The 26,846-nt window shown below is 43.2% G+C and overlaps 2 protein-coding genes across 2 annotated transcripts in view; both read left to right on the top strand.

Moving 5' to 3' along the window:
• The window catches only part of LOC126094739 (PAX-interacting protein 1-like), a 102,853-nt gene extending 86,194 nt beyond the window's left edge, over window positions 1-16,659 (top strand). The window contains exons 4-7 of the mRNA XM_049909324.1: window positions 6,083-6,272; window positions 15,654-15,711; window positions 15,855-16,488; window positions 16,626-16,659. Coding sequence (XP_049765281.1) covers window positions 6,083-6,272; window positions 15,654-15,711; window positions 15,855-16,488; window positions 16,626-16,659 — 916 coding nt within the window. The remainder of the gene's footprint in view (window positions 1-6,082; window positions 6,273-15,653; window positions 15,712-15,854; window positions 16,489-16,625) is intronic.
• A 25-nt stretch (window positions 16,660-16,684) lies between these two features.
• Window positions 16,685-26,846, top strand: part of LOC126094660 (atrial natriuretic peptide-converting enzyme-like) — a 334,285-nt gene continuing 324,123 nt past the window's right edge. Inside the window, exons 1-2 of the mRNA XM_049909208.1 lie at window positions 16,685-16,813; window positions 16,934-17,677. Coding sequence (XP_049765165.1) covers window positions 16,685-16,813; window positions 16,934-17,677 — 873 coding nt within the window. The remainder of the gene's footprint in view (window positions 16,814-16,933; window positions 17,678-26,846) is intronic.

Here is a 26,846-nt window from a genome sequence, read left to right as displayed (position 1 = left end):
AGATTTATTGTGAAAGTGGTGTTAAGAAATACGTTTCCTGTTTTTTAACAAGTTATAAAACAGTAGAGCAGGGCGTGGTGCCCTTGAGAAATGTTATGAGGTGTTAAGCAACATATGGAGAATTCCCCGGAATCATGGCTAATAAGAGGTGACAACAGCAGTTGTACGTCATGTTGTAATAGTTTATGAGGAATTACTCACTGTAAGAGAAGACGTCAGGGAATTGTGGAGCGTATTTGAGCTTGGAGACAAAGAGGTAAAATCTCTAAATTCACAATTTCTGTACCTAGTGGCTCACGCTGCCTTGTACTTAAGAAGAAAAATTGTAAATTTTGTACATTGTTGGCCATGTATGCTAATTTTTGTTGCAGACTAGTCCAGAGAAGAGACCTGGGAGCAGGGCTCCCGAAGGAGTGAGCTATTGTAGTGTACCTTTACTTTTAGGGCGTTACTTCAGAAACTAAACACTCAGTACCAGCAACTGAAAGAGCGTCAAGTATCCAGAAGGCACGAAGGTGTAGCATACCACTTGCAGCAAGACAGCTGGTTGTGCGTTGTAAGGCTGATAAAGCCCAGCACTATATTCCTGCCAACACAGCAACAAGATAGGGCTCTTGCAGGATTGGTCGAGCACTTTCTAGGTTACAAGGTGAAAGATTTGTTGTTCTGAACATGACTGAAAGTAGCATGTGAGAATGACAAGTGAGCTCTTAATCTAAATAAATGTCCATGTGTTATACTGTTCTGATAAGGAACAACTAGCAGTCACCACCAGTTTAGACCTCCGCCGTCACACCATCTTCTAGCACCAATTCCTCCTTCCTGGACTTGATACCTTCCCATTGGTGGGTTTCCTCCAGGCTCACACTAACAAAAGCGAAACTGTTGCCCTGGAGGGCAGAAGATCTAGTCTGAGGTGGTACAACTACTCACCTTTCTCTGATCTTACGGGCCCCCTGGTGCCGCGTGCTGTCATTGGCAGAAGTGGGTCCCATCACCGGAGTCTGTCACCTGATGCAAGTATTCTGGAATCTTCTGCATCGCTGGTACCTCTTGTGGTCAGCCGTGCAGTTTGCTGCTGAGCGAACTCCTTTCGTCAACATTCCTGGGCGCAGTCGCTGCCTAGCGGACGATTGGTGGCCTCGCACCACACGCTGTCCTTGCCACCTGATGAGAGCGGACATGGCTGCCGCGCCGCAATGCGTCATGTGTAGTCGGACGAGTTTTAATGATGTATTTGATTTTAATGTTGTTTATGTGTGCTGACTCTCGCCTGAACCTTCGCCACGATTCACTGCTGCAAGCCAAACTTGCACAGAAGTGGCCCTTCACTCCAGGTCAACTTCACCGCGATTTCGCACGCTCAAAAAAAGCTCTACGAAGTTATTTGGCATTTAGCCCTTTCAGCGATCATTGGCCGTTTCCTGTTCCCACTAATACACCTTTTGTAAGGTGCTGCTCTCTGCCCGAGTGTTCAGAAATTTCTCTGTAGCGAGTCTTGGAAAATAACGGTCACTAAGGAAAAATTACTTGCCTTTGAAATTGGCTAAGGTGGCTCCAAGTACCACTCACTTACGAGAATTAGGGAAATAGCCCATCAGCTTCACGCCAGGCAAAATTCCTCTTCCCGCCAATAATCGAAAAGTGGATCTGATGAACGCATTAGTGCACAACATAAACAAACATTCGTGGCTGGGAAATGATATATCACATGTCTTTAAAATTTCCAATTCTTAACATTAATGAGTCTCTACACTACCGTCATAAGCACGCTTACATGATTTAACACGTAAACAACTGTATCTAAAACAGTAGCACTTTTTATACTCTGAAACTCGTGCACTGCTCTGCAAGTCTTAAGGATGAGATAGATAAAGTAACATAGCATGTTATGTACTCGTTGGAAATGAAAGAATGGGAGCATGTTGCCACAGGTCTCGAAGTCGTGCACAGGAAGTCGGAAGTCAGATGGCGTGAGGTCAGCGTGACTAAAGCACCAAATAGCGCTGGCTCCTGAACACGAGGCACTTAAAGTGCACTGTGCTGTGTGTTCTTCATTACAGCATAACTAGGAGATAACGTCTGTTTGACTTCACACGGGAAGAATCATCGGAAAACTGGAAGAAGGAAGAAGTGTGACGAATGTAGCGCAGGAGTTTGGTGTAGCTCGCAGCATTGTTTCACGTGTATGGGGAGCGATCCATACCACAAACGCTGCTTCCCGGCGTTATTGTCAATGTCTGATGTCTTCATACATATCTTACCACCCTCTCCATTCTTATTGTTAATGGTTTCCACATCTTCTTCTCTTTTCTGGTGAGAATTACTTCATTTCTTATCAGAGAATCTAATTTTCATCATCCTTCTATACAACCACATCTGAGACACTTCTTTCCGTTTTTTCCGACAATCCATTATTCACTTCCAGTCAGTGCTGTGCTCCAAACGTACGTTCTTACAAATTTCATTTTTATTGTTTTCTTGTTTTCATTTCCTCCTCCTTTCGCCTGCCAAGTATAAATTTGCTTCCCATGTAGCAGAATTCCTTCGCTATATCTACATCATGGTGCCTAGTTTGACATAAAGCTTGTCCCAAAACTCATTTTTGCTTCTCGTCATTAAATTCGTAGTTCTTCGGTTTCCCCACATGTCCTGTAATTATTCCTTACTGAAGACAGCAATGTCTTCAGGAATTTTGAACTTTTCTTTTTTTTCTGCCAGTACTTCTTCGATGTATAGATTGAACAGAAAGTTGAAAAGTCTACATTCCTGCTTACACCCTTACTAATCCTAAAACTTAGTCATTGCTCTTCCGTTCTTAATTTTCCATTTGTTGGTTGTACATATTGTATATTATTTTTCACGATTGGTTATACCTACATCCTGAGAATTTCAAACTTCTTGTAAATTATACATTGTCATATGCTCTTTCTAGGTCGTCAAATACAACGAATATGTAGTGATTGTTTTTAGAATTTTACTTCCGTTATCAAGCTAAAAGTCATAAATGCCTTTAACTTCCCTGAATCCAAACTAATCGTCATCTAACAGGTCCTTAATTGTCTTTCGCATTCTCCTGGCGTCTTTGGTGGCACTAAAAGATCTGGAATCAATAGTCATGGTACTAGTAGCATATACATCTCTACATGGATACTCTGCAAATCACACTTATGTGACTGACACCTTCGCAGTCATTCTCTATTATCCCGCTCTTGAACAGCGCGCGGAAAAAGTGAACACCTATACCTTTCCGTGCGAGCTCCGTTCCCCTCCTTTTATTATGAAGATAGTTTCTTCGTATGTAGGTTGGCGTCAACAAAATATTTTTGCATTCGGAGGAAAAGTTGGTAATTGAAATTTCGTGAGAAGATTCTGTGGCACCGAAAAACACCTTTGTTTTGCTGATGTTCTCCACAAATACTGTATCATGTCAGTGACACTGTCTGTCCTATTTCGTGGCAATACAAAACGTGCTGAGCCGGCCGTTGTGGCCGAGCGGTTCTAGGCACTGCAGTCCAGAACCGCGCTGCTGCTGCGGTTGCAGGTTTGAACCCTGCCTCGAGCATTGATGTGTGTGATGTCCTTAGGTTAGTTAGATTTAAGTAGTTCTAAGTCTAGGGGACTGATGACCTCAGATGTTACGTCCCATGGTACTCAGAGCCATTTGAACCATTTCGTAGCCCTATTATAATACGTGCTGCTCTTCTTTGGACTTTCTCGATGTACTCCTTTAATCCTATCTGGTAGTGAATCCAACCGCGTAACTGTACTCCAAAAAGGACGGACAAGCGTAGTGTACGCAGTCTCTTTAGCAGATGTGTTACGTTTTCTATGTCTTCTACCAATAAAATATAGTCTTAATTTTGCTATTCACACAACATTTTCTATGCCTTCTTTCCAATTTAAGTTGTCCACCAACTGCTGAATCATGAGTTCGAGATATCCCAAGAATTCCGAAACTGGGCTTAGTGTGAGAGATCAAATTAAAATACGTCTGGAGGCATCCAGTGCTGCAGGTCACCTTTTTTCAAGCTTTGAAGTTTATTGAGCACCCTCTTAACGCTCTGGACACACTATTTGATCAAAAGTATCCGAAAATTCCTATGTAATGCGGAATTTAAAAATGGTTCAAATGGTTCTGAGCACTATGGGACTCAACATCTTAGGTCATAAGTCCCCTAGAACTTAGAACTACTTAAACCTAACTAACCTAAGGACATCACACACACCCATGCCCGAGGCAGGATTCGAACCTGCGACCGTAGCAGTCCCGCGGTTCCGGACTGCAGCGCCAGAACCGCTAGACCACCGCGGCCGGCATGCGGAATTTATCCCATAACGAAACGTACCACACTTCTTCGGATTTGATCTACTTACTCTGGCGAACGTACTTCGTAATGGTCCCAGACTGACGAACAGTACCCAGGAATTGGTTGAAGTAGTGTTTTGTAGACCATCTCGCTTATGGATGAATTACATTTCCTTACATTCTCAAAATTGATCTCAGTCGGACGTCTTGTTTTTATACTACACTACTGGCCATTAAAATTGCTACACCACGAAGATGACGTGCCACAGACGCGAAATTTAACCGACAGGAAGAAGATACTGTGATATGCAAAATGATTATCATTTCAGAGCATTCACACAAGGTTGGCTCCGGTGGCGACACCTACAACGTGCTGACATGAGGAAAGTTTACAACCGATTTCTCATACACAGTCAACAGTTGACCGGCGTTGCCTGGTGAAACGTTGTTGTGATGCCTCTTGTAAGGAGGAGAAATGCTTACCATCAAGTTTCCGATTTTGATAAAGGTATGATTGTAGCCTATCGCGATTGCGGTTTATCGTATTGCGACATTGCTGCTCGCGTTGGTCGAGACCCAATGACTGTTAGCAGAATATGGAATCGGTGGGTTGAGGAGGGTAATACGGAGCGCCGTGCTAGATCCCAACGGCCCATATCACTAGCAGTCGAGATGACAGGCATCTTGGCATCTTATCTGGATGGCTGTAACGGATCGTGCAGCCACGTCTCGATCCCTGATTCAACAGATGGGGACGTTTGCAAGACAAAAACCATCTGCACGAACAGTTCGACGACGTTTGCAGCAGCATAGACAATCAGCTCGGAGACCATGGCTGCGGTTACCCTTGACGCTGCATCACAGACAAGAGCGCCTGCGATGGTGTACTCAACGACGAACCTGGGTGCACGAGTGGCAAAACGTCATTTTTTCGGATGACTCCAGGTTCTGTTTACAGCATCATGATGGTCGCATCCGTGTATGGCGACATCGCGGTGAACGCACATTGGAAGCGTGTATTCGTCATCGCCATACTGGCGTACCACCTGGTGTGATGGTATGGGGTGCCATTGGTTACACGTCTCGGTCATCTCTTGTTCGCATTGACGGCACTTTGAACAATGGACGTTACATTTCAGGTGTGTTACGACCCGTGGCCCTACCCTTTATTCCCGGCGAAACCCTACATTTCAGCAGGATAATGCACGACCGCATGTTGCAGGTCCTGTACGGGCCTTTCTGGTTATAGAAAATGTTCGACTGCTGCCCTGGCCAGCACATTCTCCAGATCTCTCACCAACTGAAAACGTCTGGTCAATGGTGGCCGAGCATCTGGCTCGTCACAATATGCCAGTCACTACTGTTGATGAACTGCGGTATCGTGTTGGAGCTGCATGGGCAGCTGTAGCTGTACACGCCATCCAAGCTCTGTTTGACTCACTGTCCAGGCGTATCAAGGCCGTTATTACGGCCAGAGGTGGTTGTTCTGGGTACTGATTTTCTGGATCTATGCACCCAAATTTCGTGAAAATGTAATCACATGTCAGTTCTAGTATAATATATTTGTCCAATGAATACCCGTTTATCATCTGCATTTGTTCTTGGTGTAGCAATTTTAATGACCAGTAGTGTATTTGTCGACTTTAGGTCGATCTTGATAGTTACTCTCGAACGAACTAAAGTGGACTAGCCACATAAGAGAAGTAGTAGGAAAAGCACAGCGCCAGCACGTTTTCTGCAGTGTAGCTGAGAGGAAAGCTGTGGCAGGTGCAGCCGGTCGGGCAGCGTGTCGGTGGTGGCGGGCGGCGGCGCCGAGCTGGCGCTGCTCGAGCTTCTGCTGGCCAGGGAGCGCGACCCGCTCCAGCACCAGCACCAGCTGCAGCACCAGCACCAGCACCACGCCTTCCCCAGGAGGCACTCCGCGCACTGCTACCCCACCGAAGACGACGCGCACCTCGCCATGGTAACTACCGTTCTCACGCCTTCTTCTGTGCACAGACTAGATTAGATTAGTTTTTCGTTCCATAGATCCGTACTGAGGAGATCCTCGTAGATGTGCAACATGTCACTTTTTTTAAGCTGAAATAACAATACTAATAGTATGAGTATATACAATACAACATTTGTTTCTATTAAAAAATTCGTCAGTGGAGTAGAAGGAGTTAGCCATTAGTAAGTCTTTCAGGCTTCTTCTAAACTGACCTGTATTTGTAACTAAATTTTGTATGTTTGCTAGCAAATTATTGAAGATGAGTGTTCCTGAGTAGTGCACCCCTTTTTGAACTAAAGTAAGTGCTTTATAGCCCTTGTGCAGATCATTTTGTTCCTAGTATTGTATGTATGGACTGAGCTGTTTGTTGGAAAAAGAGATATATTATTTAGGACAAATTTCATTAAGGAGTAAATATACTGAGAGGCAGTAGTTAGTATACCCAGTTCTTTGAAGAGGTTTCTACAGGACGTGCGAGAATTTACTCCACAAATAATACGTGTTACACGCTTTTGGACTCTGAAAACATTTGTTTGACTTGAAGAGTTACCCCAAAATATTATACCATATGACATTATGGAATGAAAGTAGGCAAAGTACGCAAGCTTTTTCATTTTTATATCGCATATGTCTGCTAACATTCGAATTCCAAATACAGATTTGTTAAGGCGTTTCTGCAGTTCTCTAGTGTGCTCCTCCCAACTGAATTTATTATAAAGTTGTAATCCCAGGAATTTAAGACTATCAACCTCTTCTATCTGCTCTTCTTCATACTTTATGCATATGCTAGGTGGAAACCTCTTACAGGATCTGAATTGCATATAGTGAGTCTTTTCGAAGTTTACTGTCATTGACTTGGCTTTAAACCATTTATTAATATCCATGAAAACACCATTAGCAGATCTTTCTAGAACTACACTCGACATACTATTTATTGCAATACTTGTGTCATCTGCAAAAAAAACGAACTCTGCTTCTGGCAGTGTAACTGATGGGAGATCATTAATGTACACAAGAAAAAGCAATGGCCCTAAAATGGATCCTTGTGGGACGCCACATGTAATTTCTTCCCATTCTGATGATCGCTGATGACTTAATTCACTAGTCCCTTCCACTGAAACCCTTTGTTTCCTGTTAGCGAGGTATGACTTGAACCATTTTGCAGCGCTGCCCGTGTCACCATAGAATTCTAATTTATTTAAAAGGATGTTGTGGTTCACACAATCAAATGCCTTTGACAAATCACAGAAAATACCTGCTGCTTGTAATTTGTTATTTAATGAATTAAGTACATTTTCACTGTAGGTGTAAATAGCCTTCTCGATATCAGAACCCTCCAGAAATCCAAACTGTGTTCTTGATAATATGTTATTTGTGGTCAGATGGTTAAGAACCTGGCTGTACATTACTTTTTCTAAAATTTTTGAGAATGCTGGCAAAAGTGAAATCGGTCTGTAGACAGCGCTAAACTTCTGTATCACAAGTGCTAGCGCATACCATATGTACTCGTTTCTGAATAACGAGTATTCTACAGCACTCGAAACACTGGGATGATCTATACCGTGCGGATGGGAACCTGGATCAGTCTCTAAAGCTAGACAACAGCTGCCCACCAGTTTGTTGTATGTAGATTCGATGGGTCTAAGGTGGCAGAAATAACTGGAGAAGACTAGATGAAAGCAATGGTTTCGCAGATGACTTCGCGATCTGGAGAAACGGACAGCACAAGATTCAGGAACAGCTTAATGTTTGGCAAGAAACTGTCAGACAGTATGGAGTGAAATTTAATGTAAACAAATGCGGGATCCTGGTTACAACTAGAAACGAAGCTAGACCAGCTAGCGGAATAAGGGTTAGAGGTGAACAGCTGAAGAAGATGGTAAGTGTAAGTATTTGGAAAGTGTGATAGAAAGAATTGAAGAAATGAAATAAGAGATCATTGAACTTGGCAGACGGTCAGGAGCATATCTGGGAAGTGTTAGGAGACTGGTTTGTAACAAATACGTCCCACCAAAAATGAAAGAAGTGATATATAAAGGTTACTATATCCCAGTATTGACATATTCGTCTGAAGCATGAGTAATGATGAAACGAAGTGCAAGCAGATTAAAGCTATGTATAATGGAGTTCCTCAGAAGTAGGAGTAATAAGGAGAGATAGGATAAGATATGAAAGGGTAAGGGAAGTAGTGAAAGAGGAACCCTTGCAAAGAAGGATAGAAACTTGAAGGCTAAGATGGTGTCAGCACTTGAAGAGAATGGAAAACAAGAGGATTCTCAAGAAGATACATTAAATGGAGATGAGTACGACACGACCAAAAGAAATACCAAAGAATCTATGGCGGAAAGGTGTGGAGGAATGTGTTGAAAAAAGAATTGAGGACTGGATTAGAGTGAACACAGAAAGATGGAGGGAAAACAGGGCAAGATGATGAGCTTAATGTTCCAAACGGACCCAGCCTGGGGCTGCATACTGTTCAAGATGATGAAGAATGTTCATTGGCTACATAGAACGAAGTATTATAACAAAGGTAGAATAGGAGATGAAATATCGAACTAAAAGAACAAAGATGGTGGAGAAGGGAGTTATAAGTCGAACAAACACTGTAACATCTTTGGAAGTCAGAGATCAAACGAAGAGAACAAAAATCGTGGGGAAGGGGGTCAGAGTTCGAACTACCATTGCAACAACTTTGGAGGTCAGAGATCGAACTAGCAGAGCAAGATGGCGGATCTCTGGTACAGAGGAGCAGGGATCACAGACGGAACCAGCACAGCAAGATGATGTCTGCCTAATGCAGTGGATCTAAGTGGAGGCCAGTGAAGGATCATGTCGGGTGTTTGACCCCCTCGCCACTATTTGCATAAATTTGTCCCACATATACCTAATTCCTTAAGCCTCAGTCCCTTCTATCTTATTTGCAATGATTTCCACAGTATGGGAAATTACTTGCTCTTTTGATAGGCCTCAGCATTAAATGGGGTTTATTACACGCTTTGACAAGTCGCCAGCTACTAATGGCTACTAATGGCAACCAGCAACTGCGTGTCTCCACGCCTTGTTATTGGGTAGGCTGTCCGCCACACGACATAATTCCTTTGTTTGTCTGTGGTGGCCCAAGTGAGGAAATGGCGTGCACAAAATTTAGACTTTACTATTGTTAATATGTGCAGCAACTTTTTTTCAGTTGCTGTTTCAATTATATTTTAACATACGGATGAGAAAAACCTTTTATCTTTTGCAAATGAATGTTTTATTTGTGTTTACCAGAATTGTTTCGCATATTCACGCTAGGCATCATATGCTGTTTAAAATTTACAGAAAATGACTTAATCTTACATATTCAGATAGGAGATCAGTAATGATTCTTGGCAGATTATTTGAATTATTTTACTATTCAGTTTATTCGATGTGTCTGTACATTGAAATAAAGTAGGGTAAGTCCAGGAGAGCTGGGTCATGGGTGAGAGGGCCAGTGGCGTATTTCAGCAATGGGCAACTGGAGAGCACCTCCCGCTACTGGTGGGGAAACATTTTTGTGACCACATGTGATGCCGAAGTGTTGCTGTCACTGTGTTGTTAGTTCCGGAAAAAAATCGCATTCTTTGTTCTGGGAAGCTGAAAGGTGCCATCGTGTGGCTACATAATTATAGTAATAATGCATAGTTTGCCCAATATTGATCCAGTTATTTTTGTTGCGAGCTTGACACATATGTAGACATGAAACTACACTAATATGACCACCGGCATCACTGCCTAGAGGCAGAAGTCGTGGAGGTCCATCTCTCCCAGACAAACTGGAGAGATGGATCAGTTTTATTTGTGAGAGATTAACCTCTTGTTTTAATGTAAAAGAGATGGAGCACAATTACATTTAGCTTCAAGCCATGTGCAATAATTGCCCTGAAGATGGCCGCAGTCTCACACTATGCTTACTCGTATATATGAAGATATGTCTGTGACCACAATTGGACACGCAGACCAACAAACCACTTCAGGGCCATCAGATGACCTGCTGAGCCCAAGTACATCAAAATAACGTATTTATCTGTAGAAGGCAAATTTCCTCACTGACATAACTCTGGACTCCACTCCTACTAAACCTAAGACTTTCAAGATGACCACCTCATAACTGACTATTCCTAAGCCGACCACAGACAAAACTTTTGGAATAAATGTCACTTGTTCCTTCTATAGATAAAACAGTCAGTTTTAAGGAGAAGACAGGAACTGTGTGCTAAGAACTAACATGTGCTGAAAATATTGAAACTGTAAAGAAAAAAGAGAGATAATTAAAGAAAGGAACTAGAAAAAGGTCACAAAAATATCACGGAAGGGAAATACTAGTGAAGAAAAAAACAAACTGAAGAAGCTCATAAGAAAAAGAAACTAAATATCTACTGTGTTCAACAGATGCAAACATTGAGGAAGAATACGAAAAAACTTTGATAAATGAGATGAGGATGAATGTATTGACTGTGGTGAAATCTATGGCGAAACTAATAGAAATTACGATTGGATTTTCTGTTTCCTGTTCACTATGGTCAACATTTGGTAATAAGTGTAATTGTTGTGGTGAGAGAAAGACAGCCAATACTTGAACAAAACCAACAACTGACTGGAAAAGCCAATGTTCAGTCAAGATTTATAATAAACTGATAAAACTGTCGTGAACAAAAATATTTAACACTATACTTCTGTATTCATTACAACATATTCCAAAGAAAAATATGAAATTTGAATTGACTCTTTTATTCAGGGGTGTATTGCTTTTTTGATATGGTCCATCTCTCTTAGTAGACTGGCCCATCTCAACCAAACACCTATGGGTGAGATGGACTACTCATGTATATTTTCGTTTTATCATATCTCTTGTATTTATTTTGTCAGTTACACAACAATTTTTCTTTGACTCATCAGGACTCTGCCTGGTTTAATACAACCCGCCACCAATTCCCCTCCTGTGCCAGCTTCTTCATCTCAGAGTAGCACTTGCAACCTACGTCCTCGATTATCTGCTGGATGTATTCCAATCTCTGAATTCCTCTACAGTTTTTGCCCTCTACAGCTCCTTATAGTACCATGGAAATCATACCCTGATGTCTTAACAGATGTCCTCTCATCCTGCCATTCTCCTTGTCAGTGTTATCCGTATATCCCTTTCCTGTCAGATTCTGTGCAGAAACTCCTCATTCCTTCCTTACCTTATCAATATTCGTCTGTAGCACCACATCTCAAATGCATCCGGTTTTCCCACAGTCCATGTACCATTACCATACAACACTGGGCTCCAAAGGCACATTCTCAGAAATTTCTTCCTCAAATTAAGGCCTAAGTTTGATACTGGGAGACTTCTCATGGGCAGGACTGTCGTCTCTGCCAGTTCTAGTCTGCTTTTGATGTCCTCCTTGCTTTTCCATTATTTGTTATTTTGCAGCCTAGGTAGTAGAATTCCTTAACTCCATCTACATTGTGACCATCAATCCTCATGTTTACTTTTATCGCTTTTCTCATTTCAGTTACTTCTCACTACTTTCGTCTTTCTACTTATTCGCAGTCCATATCCTGTACTCATTAGGCTGTTCATTCGGTTGAACAGATCGCGTAATTCTTCTTCACTTTCACTTAGGATAGTAATTTCATCAGGGAATCGTATCACTGATATCCTTTCACATTCAATTTTAATTCCACTCCTAAACCACTTTTTTATTTCCGTCATTGCTTCTACGATGTACAAATTGAACAGTAGGGGTGGAAGAGTACACCTCTGCCTTACACACTTTTTAATCCGAGCACTTCGTTTTTGGTCGTCCATTTATTATTCCCTCCTGGCTCTTGTACATATTGTATATTACCGTTTCTCCCTGTAGCTTACCCATAATTTTCTCAGAATTTCAAACATCTTGCACCATTTTACATTGTCGAACGCTTTTCCCAGGTCGACAAATCCTATAAACGTGTCTTGAATTTTCTTTAGTCTTGCTACCATTATCAACCGCAACGTTAGGATCTCCTTTCTGGTGGCTTCACTTTTCTTAAAGCCAAACTGATCGTCATCTGACACATCCTCAATTTTCTTTTCCATTCTGCTGTGTACTAATCTTGTCAGCAAATTGGACGCATGAGCTGATTGTGCAATAATTCTCGCTCTTGTCGGTTCTTACAGTCTTCGGAATTGTGTGCATGATATTTTTACGAAAGTCAGATGGTATTTCGCCAGACTCATACATCGTACACACCAACGTGAACAGTCGTTTTGTTGCCAAGTCCAAAAAGTTGGTTTTCTCTAGCAGTAGTTTTATACAATATGACGAAGTACCATACCCAGAAACTTTTATGTCAACTGACTCTGGGCGCGGAAGCCTGAGCAATAATATTACAACCGTTGCTTTTGATTTCACTGAAGGTTGTTTTGACATTCCTATATGCTGAACAGTTCTTCCGACAATCGCTTCTTTTTCGATTTCTTCACATTGTTCATGCAGCCATTTTGTCTTAGCTTCCCTGCACTTCCTATATATTTCATTATTCAGTGACTTGTAATTTGTTGTTCCTGAATTTCCCTGAACGTTTTTGTACTTCCTCCTTTCATCGATCAAATGAAGTGTTTTTTTCTGTTACCCATGGTTCCTTCGCAGTTACCTTCTTTGTATCTATGTTTCCCTTCCCAACTTCTGTGATGGCCCTTTTTAGATATGTCCATTACTCTTCAACTGTACTGCCTACTGAGCTATTCCTTATTGCTGTGTCTATAATCTTAGAGAACTTCAACCGTATATCGTCATTCCTTAGTACTTCCGAATCCCACTTCTTTCTGTATTGACCCTGAGCCTACTCTTCATCACTACTATATTGTGATCTGAGTCTAGGTCTGCTCCTGGGTACGTCTTACAATCCAGTATCTGATTTCGGAATCTCTATCTGACCATGATGTAATCTAACTTTTCCGTACACCCGACCTTTTCCAAGTATACCTCCTCCTCTTGTAATTCTTGAACAAAGTATTATCTATTACAAGCTGAAATTTATTATATAGGTCAATTAGTCTTACTCCTGTCTCATTCCTTGTCTCAAGGTAATATTCTCCTGTAACCTTTTCTTTACTCTTTCCCCTAGAACTGCATTCAAGTCCCCCATAGCTATTAGATTTTCATCTCCATTTAAGTACTGAATTACCCTTTCAGTATCTTCATGTATTTTCTCTATCTCTTCATCTTGAGCTTTCGACGTCGGCATGTATACGTGAACTATCGTTGTCGTTGTTGGTTTGTTGTCTGTTCTGATAAGAACAACCCTATCACTGAACTGTTTACAGTAGTACACTCTCTGCCCTACCTCTCTACTCATAACGAATCCTACTTCCTTTATATCTTTTTCTGCTGCTGTTGATAATACCCTATACTCATCTGACCAGAAATCCACGTCTTCTTTCTATTTCACTTCACTGACCCCTACTTATCTGGACTCAGGATTTGCGTTTCGGTTTTCAGATTTTCTAGCTCCCGGTACCATGTTCAAGCTTCTGACATTCCACGCACCGACTTGTAGAACGTTATCCTTTCGTTGGTTATTCAGTCCTTTTATCATGGTCACCTCCTTCTTACCAGTCCCCTCCCGGAGATCCGAACGGGGGAGCCTATTCCGGAATCTCTTTCCAATGGAGGGATCATCATGACACTTTTTCAAGTACAAGCCACATGTCCTGTAGATATACGTTATGTGTCTTTAATGCAGTGGTTTCCGTTGTCTTCTGCATCCTCATGCCATTGATCAATGCTGATTCTTCAGCCTATACGGGCAATAATATACAGGGTGAGTCACCTAACGTTACCGCTGGATATATTTCGTAAACCACATCAAATACTGACGAATCGATTCCACAGGCCGAACGTGAGGAGAGGGGCTAGTGTAATTGGTTAATACAAACCATACAAAAATGCACGGAAGTATGTTTTTTAACACAAACCTACGTTTTTTTTTTAAATGGAACCCCGTTAGTTTTGTTAGCACATCTGAACATATAAATAAATACGTAATCAGTGCCGTTTGTTGCATTGTAAAATGTTAATTACATCCGGAGATATTGTAACCTAAAGTTGACGCTTGAGTACCACTCCTCCGCTGTTCGATCGTGTGTATCGGAGAGCACCGAATTACGTAGGCATCCAAAGGGAACGGTGATGGACCTTAGGTACAGAAGAGACTGGAACAACACATTACGTCCACATGCTAACACCTTTTTATTGGTCTTTTTCACTGACGCACTTGTACATTACCATGAGGGGTGAGGTACACGTACACACGTGGTTTCCGTTTTCAATTATGGAGTGGAATAGAGTGTGTCCCGACATGTCAGGCCAATAGATGTTCAATGTGGTGGCCATCATTTGCTGCACACAACTGCAATCTCTGGCGTAATGAATGTCGTACATGCCGCAGTACATTTGGTGTAATGTTGCCGCGGGCTGCCACAATACGTTGTTTCATGTCCTCTGCGGTTGTAGGCACATCACGGTGCACATTCTCCTTTAACGTACCCCGCAGAAAGAATTCCAGAGGTGTAAGATCAGGAGAACGGGCTGGCCAATTTATGCGTCCTCCACGTCCTATGAAACGCCCGTCGAACGTGTACCTCACCCCTCATGGTAATGTACATGTGTGTCAGTGAAAAAGACCAATAAAAAGGTGTTAGCATGTGGACATAATGTGCCGTTCCAGTCTCTTTTGTACCTAAGGTCCATCACCGTTCCCTTTGGATCCCTACGTAATTCGGTGCTCTCCGATACACACGATCGAACAGCGTAGCAGTGGTACTCAAGCGTCAACTTTAGGTTACAATATCTCGGGATGTAATTAACATTTTACAATGCAACAAACGGCACTGATTACGTATTTGTTTATATGTTCAGATGTGCTAACAAAACTAACGGGGTTCCATTTAAAAAAACGTACTTCCGTGCATTTTTTTATGGTTTGTATTAACTAATTACAGTAGCTCCTCTCCTCACGTTCGGTCTGTGGAATCGATTCGTCAGTATTTGATGTGGTTTACGAAATATATCCAGCGGTAATGTTAGGTGACTCACCCCGTATTGTAATTAAGTTTATATGACACTCTATATGAATATGGTGCCATAAGAGAAAAAAGTTGAAAAACCCAAAAATTTTACGCTGAAGAAAAGAAATAGTCCAAATATCTTGGACTTAACCCTACACGATTTTCATCATTTGTGATCGAAAACTTTTGTCCTGTAGTTTAAATATACGAAATTTCTTCAGAGGTTACATTTTTTATTCTGCTCTGCTTACAAAACGGGTTTAAAAAGGTTGAATATGTTATAAATGTTATTTCAGTTTTCATGTTTGGCAGTACGACTGTTAGCGCAGCAAGCTGTCAAACTGACGGGTGGACGTGTGTGCAGGTGGACGGCGGGCAGCAGGTGCCGCCGCTGCCGCTGAGGCCGCCGGCGGTGCCCGAGCGCAGCGGCAAGCAGGCGGCAGGAGGAGCGGGGGCGGCAGCGGGGGCGGCCACGCCAACGACAACGGCGGCCGCAGCTGCCGCCGCGGCGGCGGCGCTGCGCTACGGCTTCCACGGACTGCAGCAGCAGGCGCCGCCTCCGCTGCCGCCGCCGTTCGCCGGCAAGCATCCCAAGCTGCCTCCCGTGCTGGCCGGAGGCGGCACGCAGGCGCTCGGCCGCAAGGGGTCGCCGCCCGTGTCGCCGCTCAGCAAGCACTTCTCGCAGGCGCTGGCGCAGCACGCCGCCTCCAAGCAGCAGCAGCAGCAGGACAAGGCGGCGGGCCAGCACAAGGCGCCGCCGCAGGAGCACGACCAGCTGGAGCAGTACCGCCAGCTGCGCCAGCAGCAGCAGGCCGAGCTGCTCAAGCTGCAGCAGCAGCACAAGCAGGAGCACCAGCTCAAGTACTCGCAGCCCGGCACCCAGCAGGACTACCACCTCTACCAGCAGGCCCGGCAGCAGCAGCAGCACATCGCTATCGACCAGCACCGCCCCTCAGCCTTCCAGCAAGGCCACGGCAGACCGGACTATGTGGAACAGTATCAACAGGTGCGGCAGCACCAGGATGCACTTCAGCAGAACGGCTACAAGCAACAACAGGTCCAGCAGTACCAGCCCAAACAGAACAATATTGACGCGTACTTCCAGCACAAGACACAACAGCAGCAGGTGCAGTCTGTTAAGCAAGACCACATGGGAAACTATCGGCAGACGAGGCAGGAACAAGAAAAGCAACAGCTGCAGTTTAACCAGGACCTCTCACAGCAGCAGCAGCAGATAGAGCGACAGCAACAGCAAGAACATAAACTAGTGGACCTCCAGACTCAGCAGATGCACCCAAATGACCAGCAGTCGCTTCACCAGTCTAGGATGCAGCAACAACACCGACTCCAGCAGCCACCGGAACGTCCAGAGTTCCCACAACAGCCTCACCAGCTGCAGTGCCAGGAACTCCAGCAGCGCTACCAGCTTTTCAAACAACAACAGCAAAAGCAAAAAGCGCAGCAGCAGTACCAACAAGCGCAGAAACTGCAGCAACAGCAGCAACAACAACTGCACGAGTCTCCTCAGCGAACCCATCCAGCGCGTACTGACGTACAGCATTTGTCTGGAAGGCAGAATCAGCAAACAGAAAGCCAACAGCAACAGCTGTACAAGCAAGATCAACAACGACAGGCCCAACAAAAGGCCCAGATCCAAGCACAAATCCAACAACAACAACAGAAACAACAACAGAATCACGCACAGTACATCAAACAACAGAGCCAGTCCCAGGTTAATCAGCAACCACACCCACAACAACAACAACAACCACCTCAGAATGTACCACAGCAACAACAGGGACAACAAAGGCCACAGAGCAAACCAAACCAGCAGATGCCACAAGTTTCCTCACAGCATCAACAGGAACAGCAACAGCATAAAACTCAACAGCAGCCACAAGTAGCTCAGCAACAGACGCCGACGACGCCGGCGGCAGGGACCGGTACCTCCAGCTCGACGCCGAATGGCGGCAAGGTATCTGTGCGCCAAGATTCGAATGTGTCGAGCGACAGCTTCAGCCAGAACTCGTCGCCGAGCTACACGACCAAGTCTATGGAGACGCCACTGCTGCCGCGGTCGTACCAGGCGCACTCTTCGAGCGCCGGAGCGCCTCGTGGCTTTGGCGCGTCCAAGGGCGGGGGCGGCGTGGGCGGGGCCGGACTGGGGGAGGCGGCAGCCGCAGCTGACGCCTCCGGAGCGTCGGCCAGCCCCGCCATCGCCAACGGCAGCGCTGCCCTCACCAAGAGCATCTCCACTCCTGCCTCGCTCCAGACCATCGTCCGGTTCCACCACGGCTCCAACATGTCTTTGCATCACAGAGTGAGTTCAACTTTGATAGTGACAGTCCTGATGTACCCATGAAAATGATTTCTCAGTCTGTAGTCTCTGCTGTCATATCCCAGGATATCTAGATATTACACACTTCCATCCTCTAAGCGACATCCTTCTACTGCGTTTCTCAGCCTTAGATCAGACAAAATGTAGGATACTGGTTGCAACTTCTTAGGAAGTCATCATCGCATAAAAGGAAAAGTAAACGTAAACTCCATCCACAGGCACTAGCGGTACCGACAATCCACAATGTCTTTCTCTTCCAGTGGCGTCATTCGATACGGCATGGAGGGCACGGGATCAGCACACCATTCTCCCCGTTGTGACTTTTCATGATCTGGAGCCGCTACTATTCGGTCAAGTAGCTGCTCAGTTGGCATCACGACACTCAGTGCACCTCATTCTAGCGCTCCCACCAAATAGTTGACAGTACCAGGAATCGAATCTGGGTCCTCTACATGGCAGTTATCCACACTGATCACTCAGCTACATAGGCTAGCATAAAAGTAAGAAGAGGACCGCAAAATACTAGGAAAGGAAACCGCAAAATCTTATTACTTTCTGCACACAACTGTTATATAAATTATCCGATCACCTGTAGCTGTGTAGACGAAGGCTGGTCATGACTTATCAGTTCCCAAAAAATCAAGTCTCGGCGAGAAATTCTGATGATGGTGTTAGGCCTTCCCCACATTTTCACCCTTCAATGCGACACATTCTCCCCAACGGTAGCAGATTTTTCGGAGACCTTGATTGTAGAAGTCTGCATCTGGGCTGTTACGAACACTCATATTTTCGGAAATGCCTGCCACACAATGGTTTCCTCATACGAGGAAAGAGGCAGAAGTCAATGAAGTCATATCAAGAGATACAAGGGGTGAGGCAAAATTTGATAGGAGCATGTCTGGGTGTGTCCTGTGCAGAATAAGCAGGTGCGTTACCATGTACGTTCACAGTGTCCCATATCCTCATATGGAAATTTCGATTTTATGCTCCTGTGACGGTTTGCCTCTTACCTGCTAGCATCACACAATGGTAGTTCAAAATGTTTCAAACGGATCTGAGCACTATGGGACTTAACATCTGAGGTCATCAGTCCCCTAGAACTTAGAACTACTTAAACCTAACTAACCTAAGGACATCACACACATCCATGCCCGAGGCAGGATTCGAACCTGCGACTGTAGCAGTCACGCGGTTCCGGACTGAAGCGCCTACAATCGCTCGGCCACAGCGGCTGGCAATGGTAGTTCCAGGAAACACTCAGCATTATTTCATCCGATGACGATGGTTGCATCTTCGCTTTTTCGATCGTGGTGGAGCCACATGTTTCCACTGCTTCCTTTGCTTCGTGGTCTCGCGGACAGTGAGAACTTGTCCATGGTGATCAAATAGTTGTTGGTGTCTTGTGGACTAGCATGATACAGCGTTTGAGCTATCTGTCCAAACTGATTTCTGAATTCATGTGCTTTACCTTTCTTTTTAAATACGTCATCTTATGTAGACTTGCTAAGAAGTCGACACTAGGTATGATGCCAACTGTGTGAACCGAGGCTGAAAAATATAGCAAAATATCGGGACAATGTCTCACTTTTAGCTTCCGTGTTACCAAATACATTGACATAATACAACGACCTTTTGTAAGCACAACATTCAATAGTAAAATAATGAAATACTTCGACCACAGAGTACGTTTGTGTTACTGACGTCTCAGTCTTTTATAAACTTATTTTTGTACTTGGATATGGTATCCATACTCAATGTTAAAGTAATAAATTAGTGGATGTTATTGCGTAACATACAGTTTTACTGTCTTCAGGAGATTCAGGAAAGTGCTTGAGATAAAGTATAGGACAGTCACCATCAAGTTACGTGTATGGGATAGTAATATGCAAATAGTTTTGCTGTCCCAAGCAGAAATTCGAACTACGATTCTAACCAAATGCACACTGCTCAGAACAGAATGCAACATTTAACATAGAAATAATTGTTTAAGCTGCGTAATGGAATCCTCAGTAACTATTAATCATCGATTTGCTCCGTTTCTAGTCATTTTCTTTCTAAGGACCGCACTTCCGACGGGATGTTAAAACCTAAAATCGTGTCATGCTCTGGAGTACACAAAGTTAAATCTACGACCACTATCATTATGTTCAGTCAAACCGTTATATTATTCATAAAATATCACGTTTTCCATTATTAACGTTCTGTGGACAGCTATGTGACTTAGCAGTAGGTACAATAGACTGAGCTTCAAGAAGTAAAACTTCCAACATTTTCCTGGAACGAGAGCGGTAATAGTGTAGCAGTCATGCGGCAATCAGTGCTGCAGAAAGGGAACTTCGCGTGGTCTCTGTTAGTCAAAACTTCCACAATATACACACAGACCGCACAGACACTGTCGTGTTCAGGGAAGAATACTATACTGCACAATTCTTGGATCGTTTCCCACTAACCTTCATTTCCAGATTTTCTTTCATTGCGGCCAATGGCGACTCGCGGCTGCAATCTGGTACAGTAAAAGTCTATGGAAACATTTACAAGAGACTCTTTACCTGCGTGACAATGGATCTCTCGTCACAACGATCTCTCTTTGTTAATTTTAAATCCTCTTCAGACGTATCTTCCCTCTGTTTCCATATTCCTCATAACTGCCCATCTGAGCCAGCATCTAGACGCTGCAGTCGTTCTTTACGACCCCACATGAGTTACGCCGCTTTTGCAGTCGCTGTACCACACAGTACAGGCTGACAGCTCGTCAAATTTGTAACACGGCAACTTAATCACCGTTCTGAGAAACTGTTCAGTTAGGCATAGCGTTTCGCTAAAGCCAGGACAGAATAATAGTAGGATTCCTTCCGCTACAGACAGATTTTGCGATTTTACGCGCCATTCGCACCGACTAACGTTTTCTTTGCTCGTACAACGTTGTCCTTCCCTTTGATCAGCACCTGGGTTTTCCATAGTGAATATTGTAACATCGATGTCAGCATAAACCTAGACATCAATGATGATTCACCGTATTACACACAACTTTTCATTAATTAACAGTTTTTTTCGCTTCACTATACTTCAGTTTTTTAAAAAAATGTTTCAAATTTCTTCTAAAGCAACATTTATATTTCCATCCGTTATTGCAAAGCCGTCTTACTACCGCGACTTAAAGCATATCTTGTGAGTTTTACAAGTCGTCTTACATATATCTACATGGTGGCTAAGTCATTGGGCGAACTAAATATCCTGTTTTGTAGATAGAATGTCCTCTTTAGAGGAGGCCATAAGAACATGGCGTTGTCATACTGATGACTCAGTACATTATACATTGCTAACTCGAACATGTCTTTCTTCATTTCCTAATTATTTTCGCGTCCTCCTCCATGTGTCTCCTTCTCTCTTACATTATTTTACATTCTAATAGAAATCGCTTGACTGTATCTTCAGCTCTCCCATTCTTCTGAGAACAGAGAACGCTTATCCCGCTTTATACTGTCGAAGACGTATCTCACATACCTGTGAAAAAATCCAGAAATATATTACTCGGGGAGACATGGATATTGCATTCTTCTTGATCTCATTCACTCCTGTGAGCCCTATGTTCCCAGTATTATGAATTGTGCGCTTTCAAGGATTCGTACTGTTGCAAAATTATATTGCTTTCTGTGAGCAGAATGTGCCTTTATTTTCAAGTGGAATAACGGCCAATATTTTTAACGTAGTGTCTCTTGGTGATACGGTGATGCCTTCGGTTCGGTCCACAAGGAAAGTAATAATAATATTCAGTCGACATCTGAATTCTGAGAAGGCGTAATGAATACTTACTATCACACTTTACAGTATCCTGACGGAGAAATATTTTTACAAACAGTCATGTTTTCTAAATTGTTTCCCTTACGTGTTTCTTGCATTACCAATAGTCAAGGAATTAGCTTACAGTTCGGAAATGTTTAATAAATTCTAATGTCTATTCTGTTTTCAAATATTTACTTAAAACGCAGTGAATTACGAGAAGGTAAAGCCGACTTTCATCTTTATTTACAGTATTGGTGAAGTAACAGTTTGCTATGCTGCAATTGTCACCGTGTTCACTTTCTCGAAATTTCCCACGAACACTACATAAACAAGGGAAGCACTGCTTCTATTTCATGTTTTCAATAGTAGTTTTTATTAATCAGTTAAACAAGATCTAAAAAAAAGGAGCAGAAAATGAGAGAAAATAAAATAAATACAGTAACGAGTAACTGAATTAGACGCGTTTACCGAATAACATTAAGTTCAAATGGCTCTGAGCACTATGGGACTTAACTTCTGAGGTCATCAGTCCCCTAGAACTTAGAACTACTTAAACCTAACTAACCTAAGGACATCACACACATCCATGCCCGTGGAAGGATTCGAACCTGCGACCATAGCGGTCGCGCGGTTCCAGACTGCAGCGCCTAGAACCGCTCGGCCACTCTGGCCGGCTAACATTAAGTACCCCGTCTCATTATGATGACGAAGATGATGAGTCATGGTTACCATACTTAATAGCGACTCGAAATGCTGGAACAGTGCTTCTGCTAGCGTCCCATATCTGATTTCCTGCGCTTTCCCTCTTCATTTCCAACTAATTCGGATTTTTGGTACGCCTTCACCACTACTGATTTACCGTTTTCCTCCCACTTTGTATCGCTTCATAGATTACCATATGTCATCGTGGGTTCCAGAAGGTAGCTACTAATCTTGTAACGAGATATTGTCGCGCTTCGTATGTACTTTACCTTTGAAACGTCCCCTTTGAACAAATTATACATGACTGAGCTTAAACTGACACACAATATTTTTAGCGCAACGCAATCTGACTTTCAAAAATCCCTACAAAAGAATGGCCCTGACTAACATTAACCTATACGTTTCACAAATCACTTACCTCACCAAAAATCTTCGTTACTCGAACTACTGCAATACAGCGAGCGCCACTACTGCCAGCTAAATGAAAGATTCAAACTACTGAAGGCACTAACTACTGATAGGCATAGTTAGCAATTGAAAGATGTTAATAGGGAACAAACAATGTATTTACCTTAATAGTCATCAAAAGTCATAATATATACAGCAGTTCATGACATCCATTTTTACAAATTTCAAAACTCCGCCATTTCTCTCCCCACATCCACCACTGCTGGCGGCTCACCTCCAACTGCGCAACGCTACGCGCTGTTCACATCCAGCTGCCGCTGCCAAACACTACAATGGCAGACAACAATGCAAACTAGCCACAGACTGCACACAGCACAGCCAGTGATTTTCATACAGAGCGCTACGTAACGTTGCCAATAAGAAAACATAAACAGCCTACTTACATAGCCCCCATGCTCCCCACAAAAAATTTTACAAATTGTTTTGGGCAGTGGCCAAGAATGATTTGATAAAATTTTTTCATAATTACAGTAAGAAAAATATTAAATGCACACACTTATTAATACAATGTTGGTCAAAAGCTAAAATTTTCTCACAGTCCATAAGACAGTCCTGATCATCCATCACATTACAAGTGTTTTTCTTTTACAAAGTCTCATTACTATAAGAAATTGCACACAGAAGTAGTGGATTTCCATGCAGTCTTGAAGAAATAGTGTTGCCCTTCCAACGGAAAGACAGTGCTGACTCTTGACATGCAGACAGGTAATGGGCCATAACAGAGCAAACCCACAGCAGAGTCATTCGACGTTTTGGAGAAGATTGGTAGGTAGGTCATCACAGAGCAGACCCACTGTAGTCCTGGTAGAGATTACGGTATTGGTGGGCCACCAGAGGTGCAGACCCACTGCAGTCCTTGTAGAAATAATGGTATTGGTGAGTCAGCAAAGGTGTAGACCCACTGTAGTCTTTGTAGAAATAATGGTACTGGTGAGTCAGCAAAGGTGTAGACCCACTGTAGTCCTTGTAGAAATAATGGTACTGGTGAGTCAGCAAAGATGCAGACCCACTGTAGTCCTTGTAGAGATAGCCAGCAGCCATCTGTTGTGACTGTGCAGATTCACAATCACCATTGACGAGTCTTGTGGATAATAGAGCAAGTCCATAACCACCACTTGTGCACTCACAAAGTTTTTGGAATTGTCCTTAGAACCAGCAATGCTGTTATCCAGTCCCTTGCTGAATTATTACACTAACAGTCCCCACTTCTCACATATTCTCCATATACTATGACCAACAGAATCGTGTGCAGTGAAATGTAATTTACAAGTTACTTAATTTGATGAACTGGTGTCAATTACAATTTTATAACATAAGAATACAATTACAAAGGTACAAAATACATCATTAAAGAACATAACAATACAGATAACATTTGTAGTAATACGAGCTTTACAAAAGAATCGAAATAACATATACATCAGTGTTACAGGAATTATGACATGAGTACATACATAAATGATCAGAATAACTTTTGAAACATCAACTTCACACATGAGCATTAAAACAAAACAGAATAAATAATGTCTAAGCATATTTACAAGGTAAATAACATATTATTAATGTTAATTTTATTTGAAGATAACAGTATTCCTCATCATAGTGAATGTAGCTTAGTATAAAAAGAAGAAAAAATTCTATGAAACTACACAGAGTATGAAACGTCCCCTTAGAAAAATTATACAGGACTGAGCTTAAACTGACATACAATATCTTTAGCGCAACGCAATCTGACTTTCAAAAATCTCTACAAAAGAATGGCCCTGACTAACATTAACCTATACCTTTCACAAATCACTTACCTCACAAAAATCTTCGTTACTCGAATTACTGCAATACAGCGAGCGCCACTATTGCCAGCTAAATAAAAGATTCAAACTACGGAAGGTTACTCGAACTACTGCAAGACAGCTACGTAACGGTGCCAATAAGAAAACATAAACAGCCTACTTACACCTTGTATACGTTACCTTGTATTGATACTCATTTAAAGAGAGGTACCACTCATTACAGCAAATGGGAATTCTGACCAAGTCGCTCAGCATTTTCTTATGACCAACCAGCTACGATACTTGCTTGCAGATGGCATCGTGAGGAAAAGATCTGATAGTGCTGCTGAAGCTAACTGACAAATTCCTTAGCGCTGCTGAAATCATCGCCGGTCCTATTACGCTTTCATAGGACACACAGCTGTTACTTTCGTTTGTCCTTAACATTCGGCGTCCGATACTACACACGGGGTTCTAATAGTCAAGTCTTCTTCGAACCTATTATACACTTATGAGTATTCCAATGTTCAATATTAGTGAATAGCCGACGATGTTACCAATGCCGAACGGAAACTAGGAAGTTAGGATTTATATCTTCACCTGCATCTACTATCGTTTATGACAGAATCCAACAAGAGACGTACGTTACCGACGTTCGGCTAAAATACTATTAAAATAGTATAGCCCTACATCCGCCCTTTTTTGGTACCAGGAACAGTATAACAATATTTTTCTGTTGCTCGCCAGTAATCAAACCTTGGTGTAATACTACCCTCAATTCTTCAATACGAAATTTTAGATTTATATTTTCTGTTCTCTTAATTTTGTCTTAATCTGTTTTGAATGACAGATCGAGTGGGTGGTTTGTATTACATATCACCAGTCCTTCGTTAGCATCTCAAGGTGGAAAGTATTGTGGGTGTGACGCTTAGCTCCTCTGCCGGATGCCGGTGTTATCACTGAGTGCACCCTACCGGTTTCCTTAAATTGTCGTTTGTAGCTTCATCCTCAGAATAGCACCATTAAACTGTGGTGGATGCTTACCGTCTTTCGTTCCTTATTTGATACGTAGTCATCTAGACTGTGTTTTTTGCATGTTTTAGCATTATCCACAGCTCTTCTACGTTTGTAGGATTCGAAAAAACCGTTCTCATTTCATCTTTCAAGTATGGTGTTAGCGACTGTCAATCAGCTCTACCAATACTCTCGTACCTTAATAAATTGTTTTCTTCCTTTTTCTGATCACCTTCCAGGTAATAGCGACGTTGTAAAAAGTAAATTTCCACTGCCGGAAATCCTACGATTAATAAAATATATCGGGCTATTATGCCGTAGCCTAACGCTCCGTCCCCATCTGTGGATGACATTTTCAGGAGGGGATCGTACGTTTTTTGAACGTCCAATTCACACCCTGGCTCGTTAGCCAAGCTGTCGTTAATCCCTATCTCTTTAACAATAATTCTGTAACTAACTTCATTATTTCAACAAAGTTCTCTCTCCATATGACTATTATTGTGGAAACTGCGTTGGGCTGCTGTCAGATTTTCAGATTATTGGCTTTCACTTCTTTCCGCTACTTTTAAACCACGCCACGCCGACGCATCGCCGTACAGCAGGAGCAGTTCTTTTCTGGCAGTAACGACGTTGTCGCGAGCACGGTTTGTGTTAACGTGAAAGCACCCGACACGCTCACAGCCAGGTAATGCCGTATGAAGAGAGTAAGTGCTTAGTTGTGAAACGGAGTGGCACACCATTACCAGCGGCAGCTGTCGGCACGTCGCACGCAGCGGCTGTTTGTAGTGCCGCGGCGCAATACGAGTACGGCTGCCAGGTGGGGGCTGCCGCCTTGTTTTGCTGCCCTGGCCAGCTCACCTCTCACTCCGTGAAAGCTCTCAATTTTTCACGGTAGCGCAGCTGCCGCCCAGGAATTCGGCGAACTGCTGAACGCGCCGCTGACGCACTAAAACGGCCTTCCGGACAAAACCAAAGAGTTACCGGGCAGCGAGCTGGCTGCTCCTGGCTGTTGGAAGCGAGCAGGTGGGCGAGCTGGCGCCACTGAATGCCTTTCCAAAGTTGCACCGACGAGTCCCTTTATGCATACGCAGAGTGAAGCGACGAATTAAAATCAGTGCCGAGGCCGGGATTCTAACGCTGGTATGCCGCTCACTAGGCAGATCCTCTGACCACCATGCCATCCTAGCACCGCGACTTTGCACAACTGCACGGACTGCCCGCCCACGCCTCCCTCCTCAATCCAAATTCCCATACACGCCTCAGCCCACTCGGTATTGCCTCTAAGCTCGACCAGTGCGCAGCATGCGACCGTACTCAGAGGTACTGTAGGCGCTTTATGATCTGGGGAAAATTTCTGTAGCAATCTCCAGGAAATGTACCACAAATGTAAAACACTTCCGAGAGATTTTTTTACG

This window comes from Schistocerca cancellata, chromosome 1 (assembly GCF_023864275.1).
Source record: "Schistocerca cancellata isolate TAMUIC-IGC-003103 chromosome 1, iqSchCanc2.1, whole genome shotgun sequence".
Lineage (NCBI taxonomy): Eukaryota > Metazoa > Arthropoda > Insecta > Orthoptera > Acrididae > Schistocerca > Schistocerca cancellata.
The sequence above is the reverse complement of the archived record's forward strand: the minus strand, read 5'-3'. Positions and strand labels throughout refer to the sequence as shown.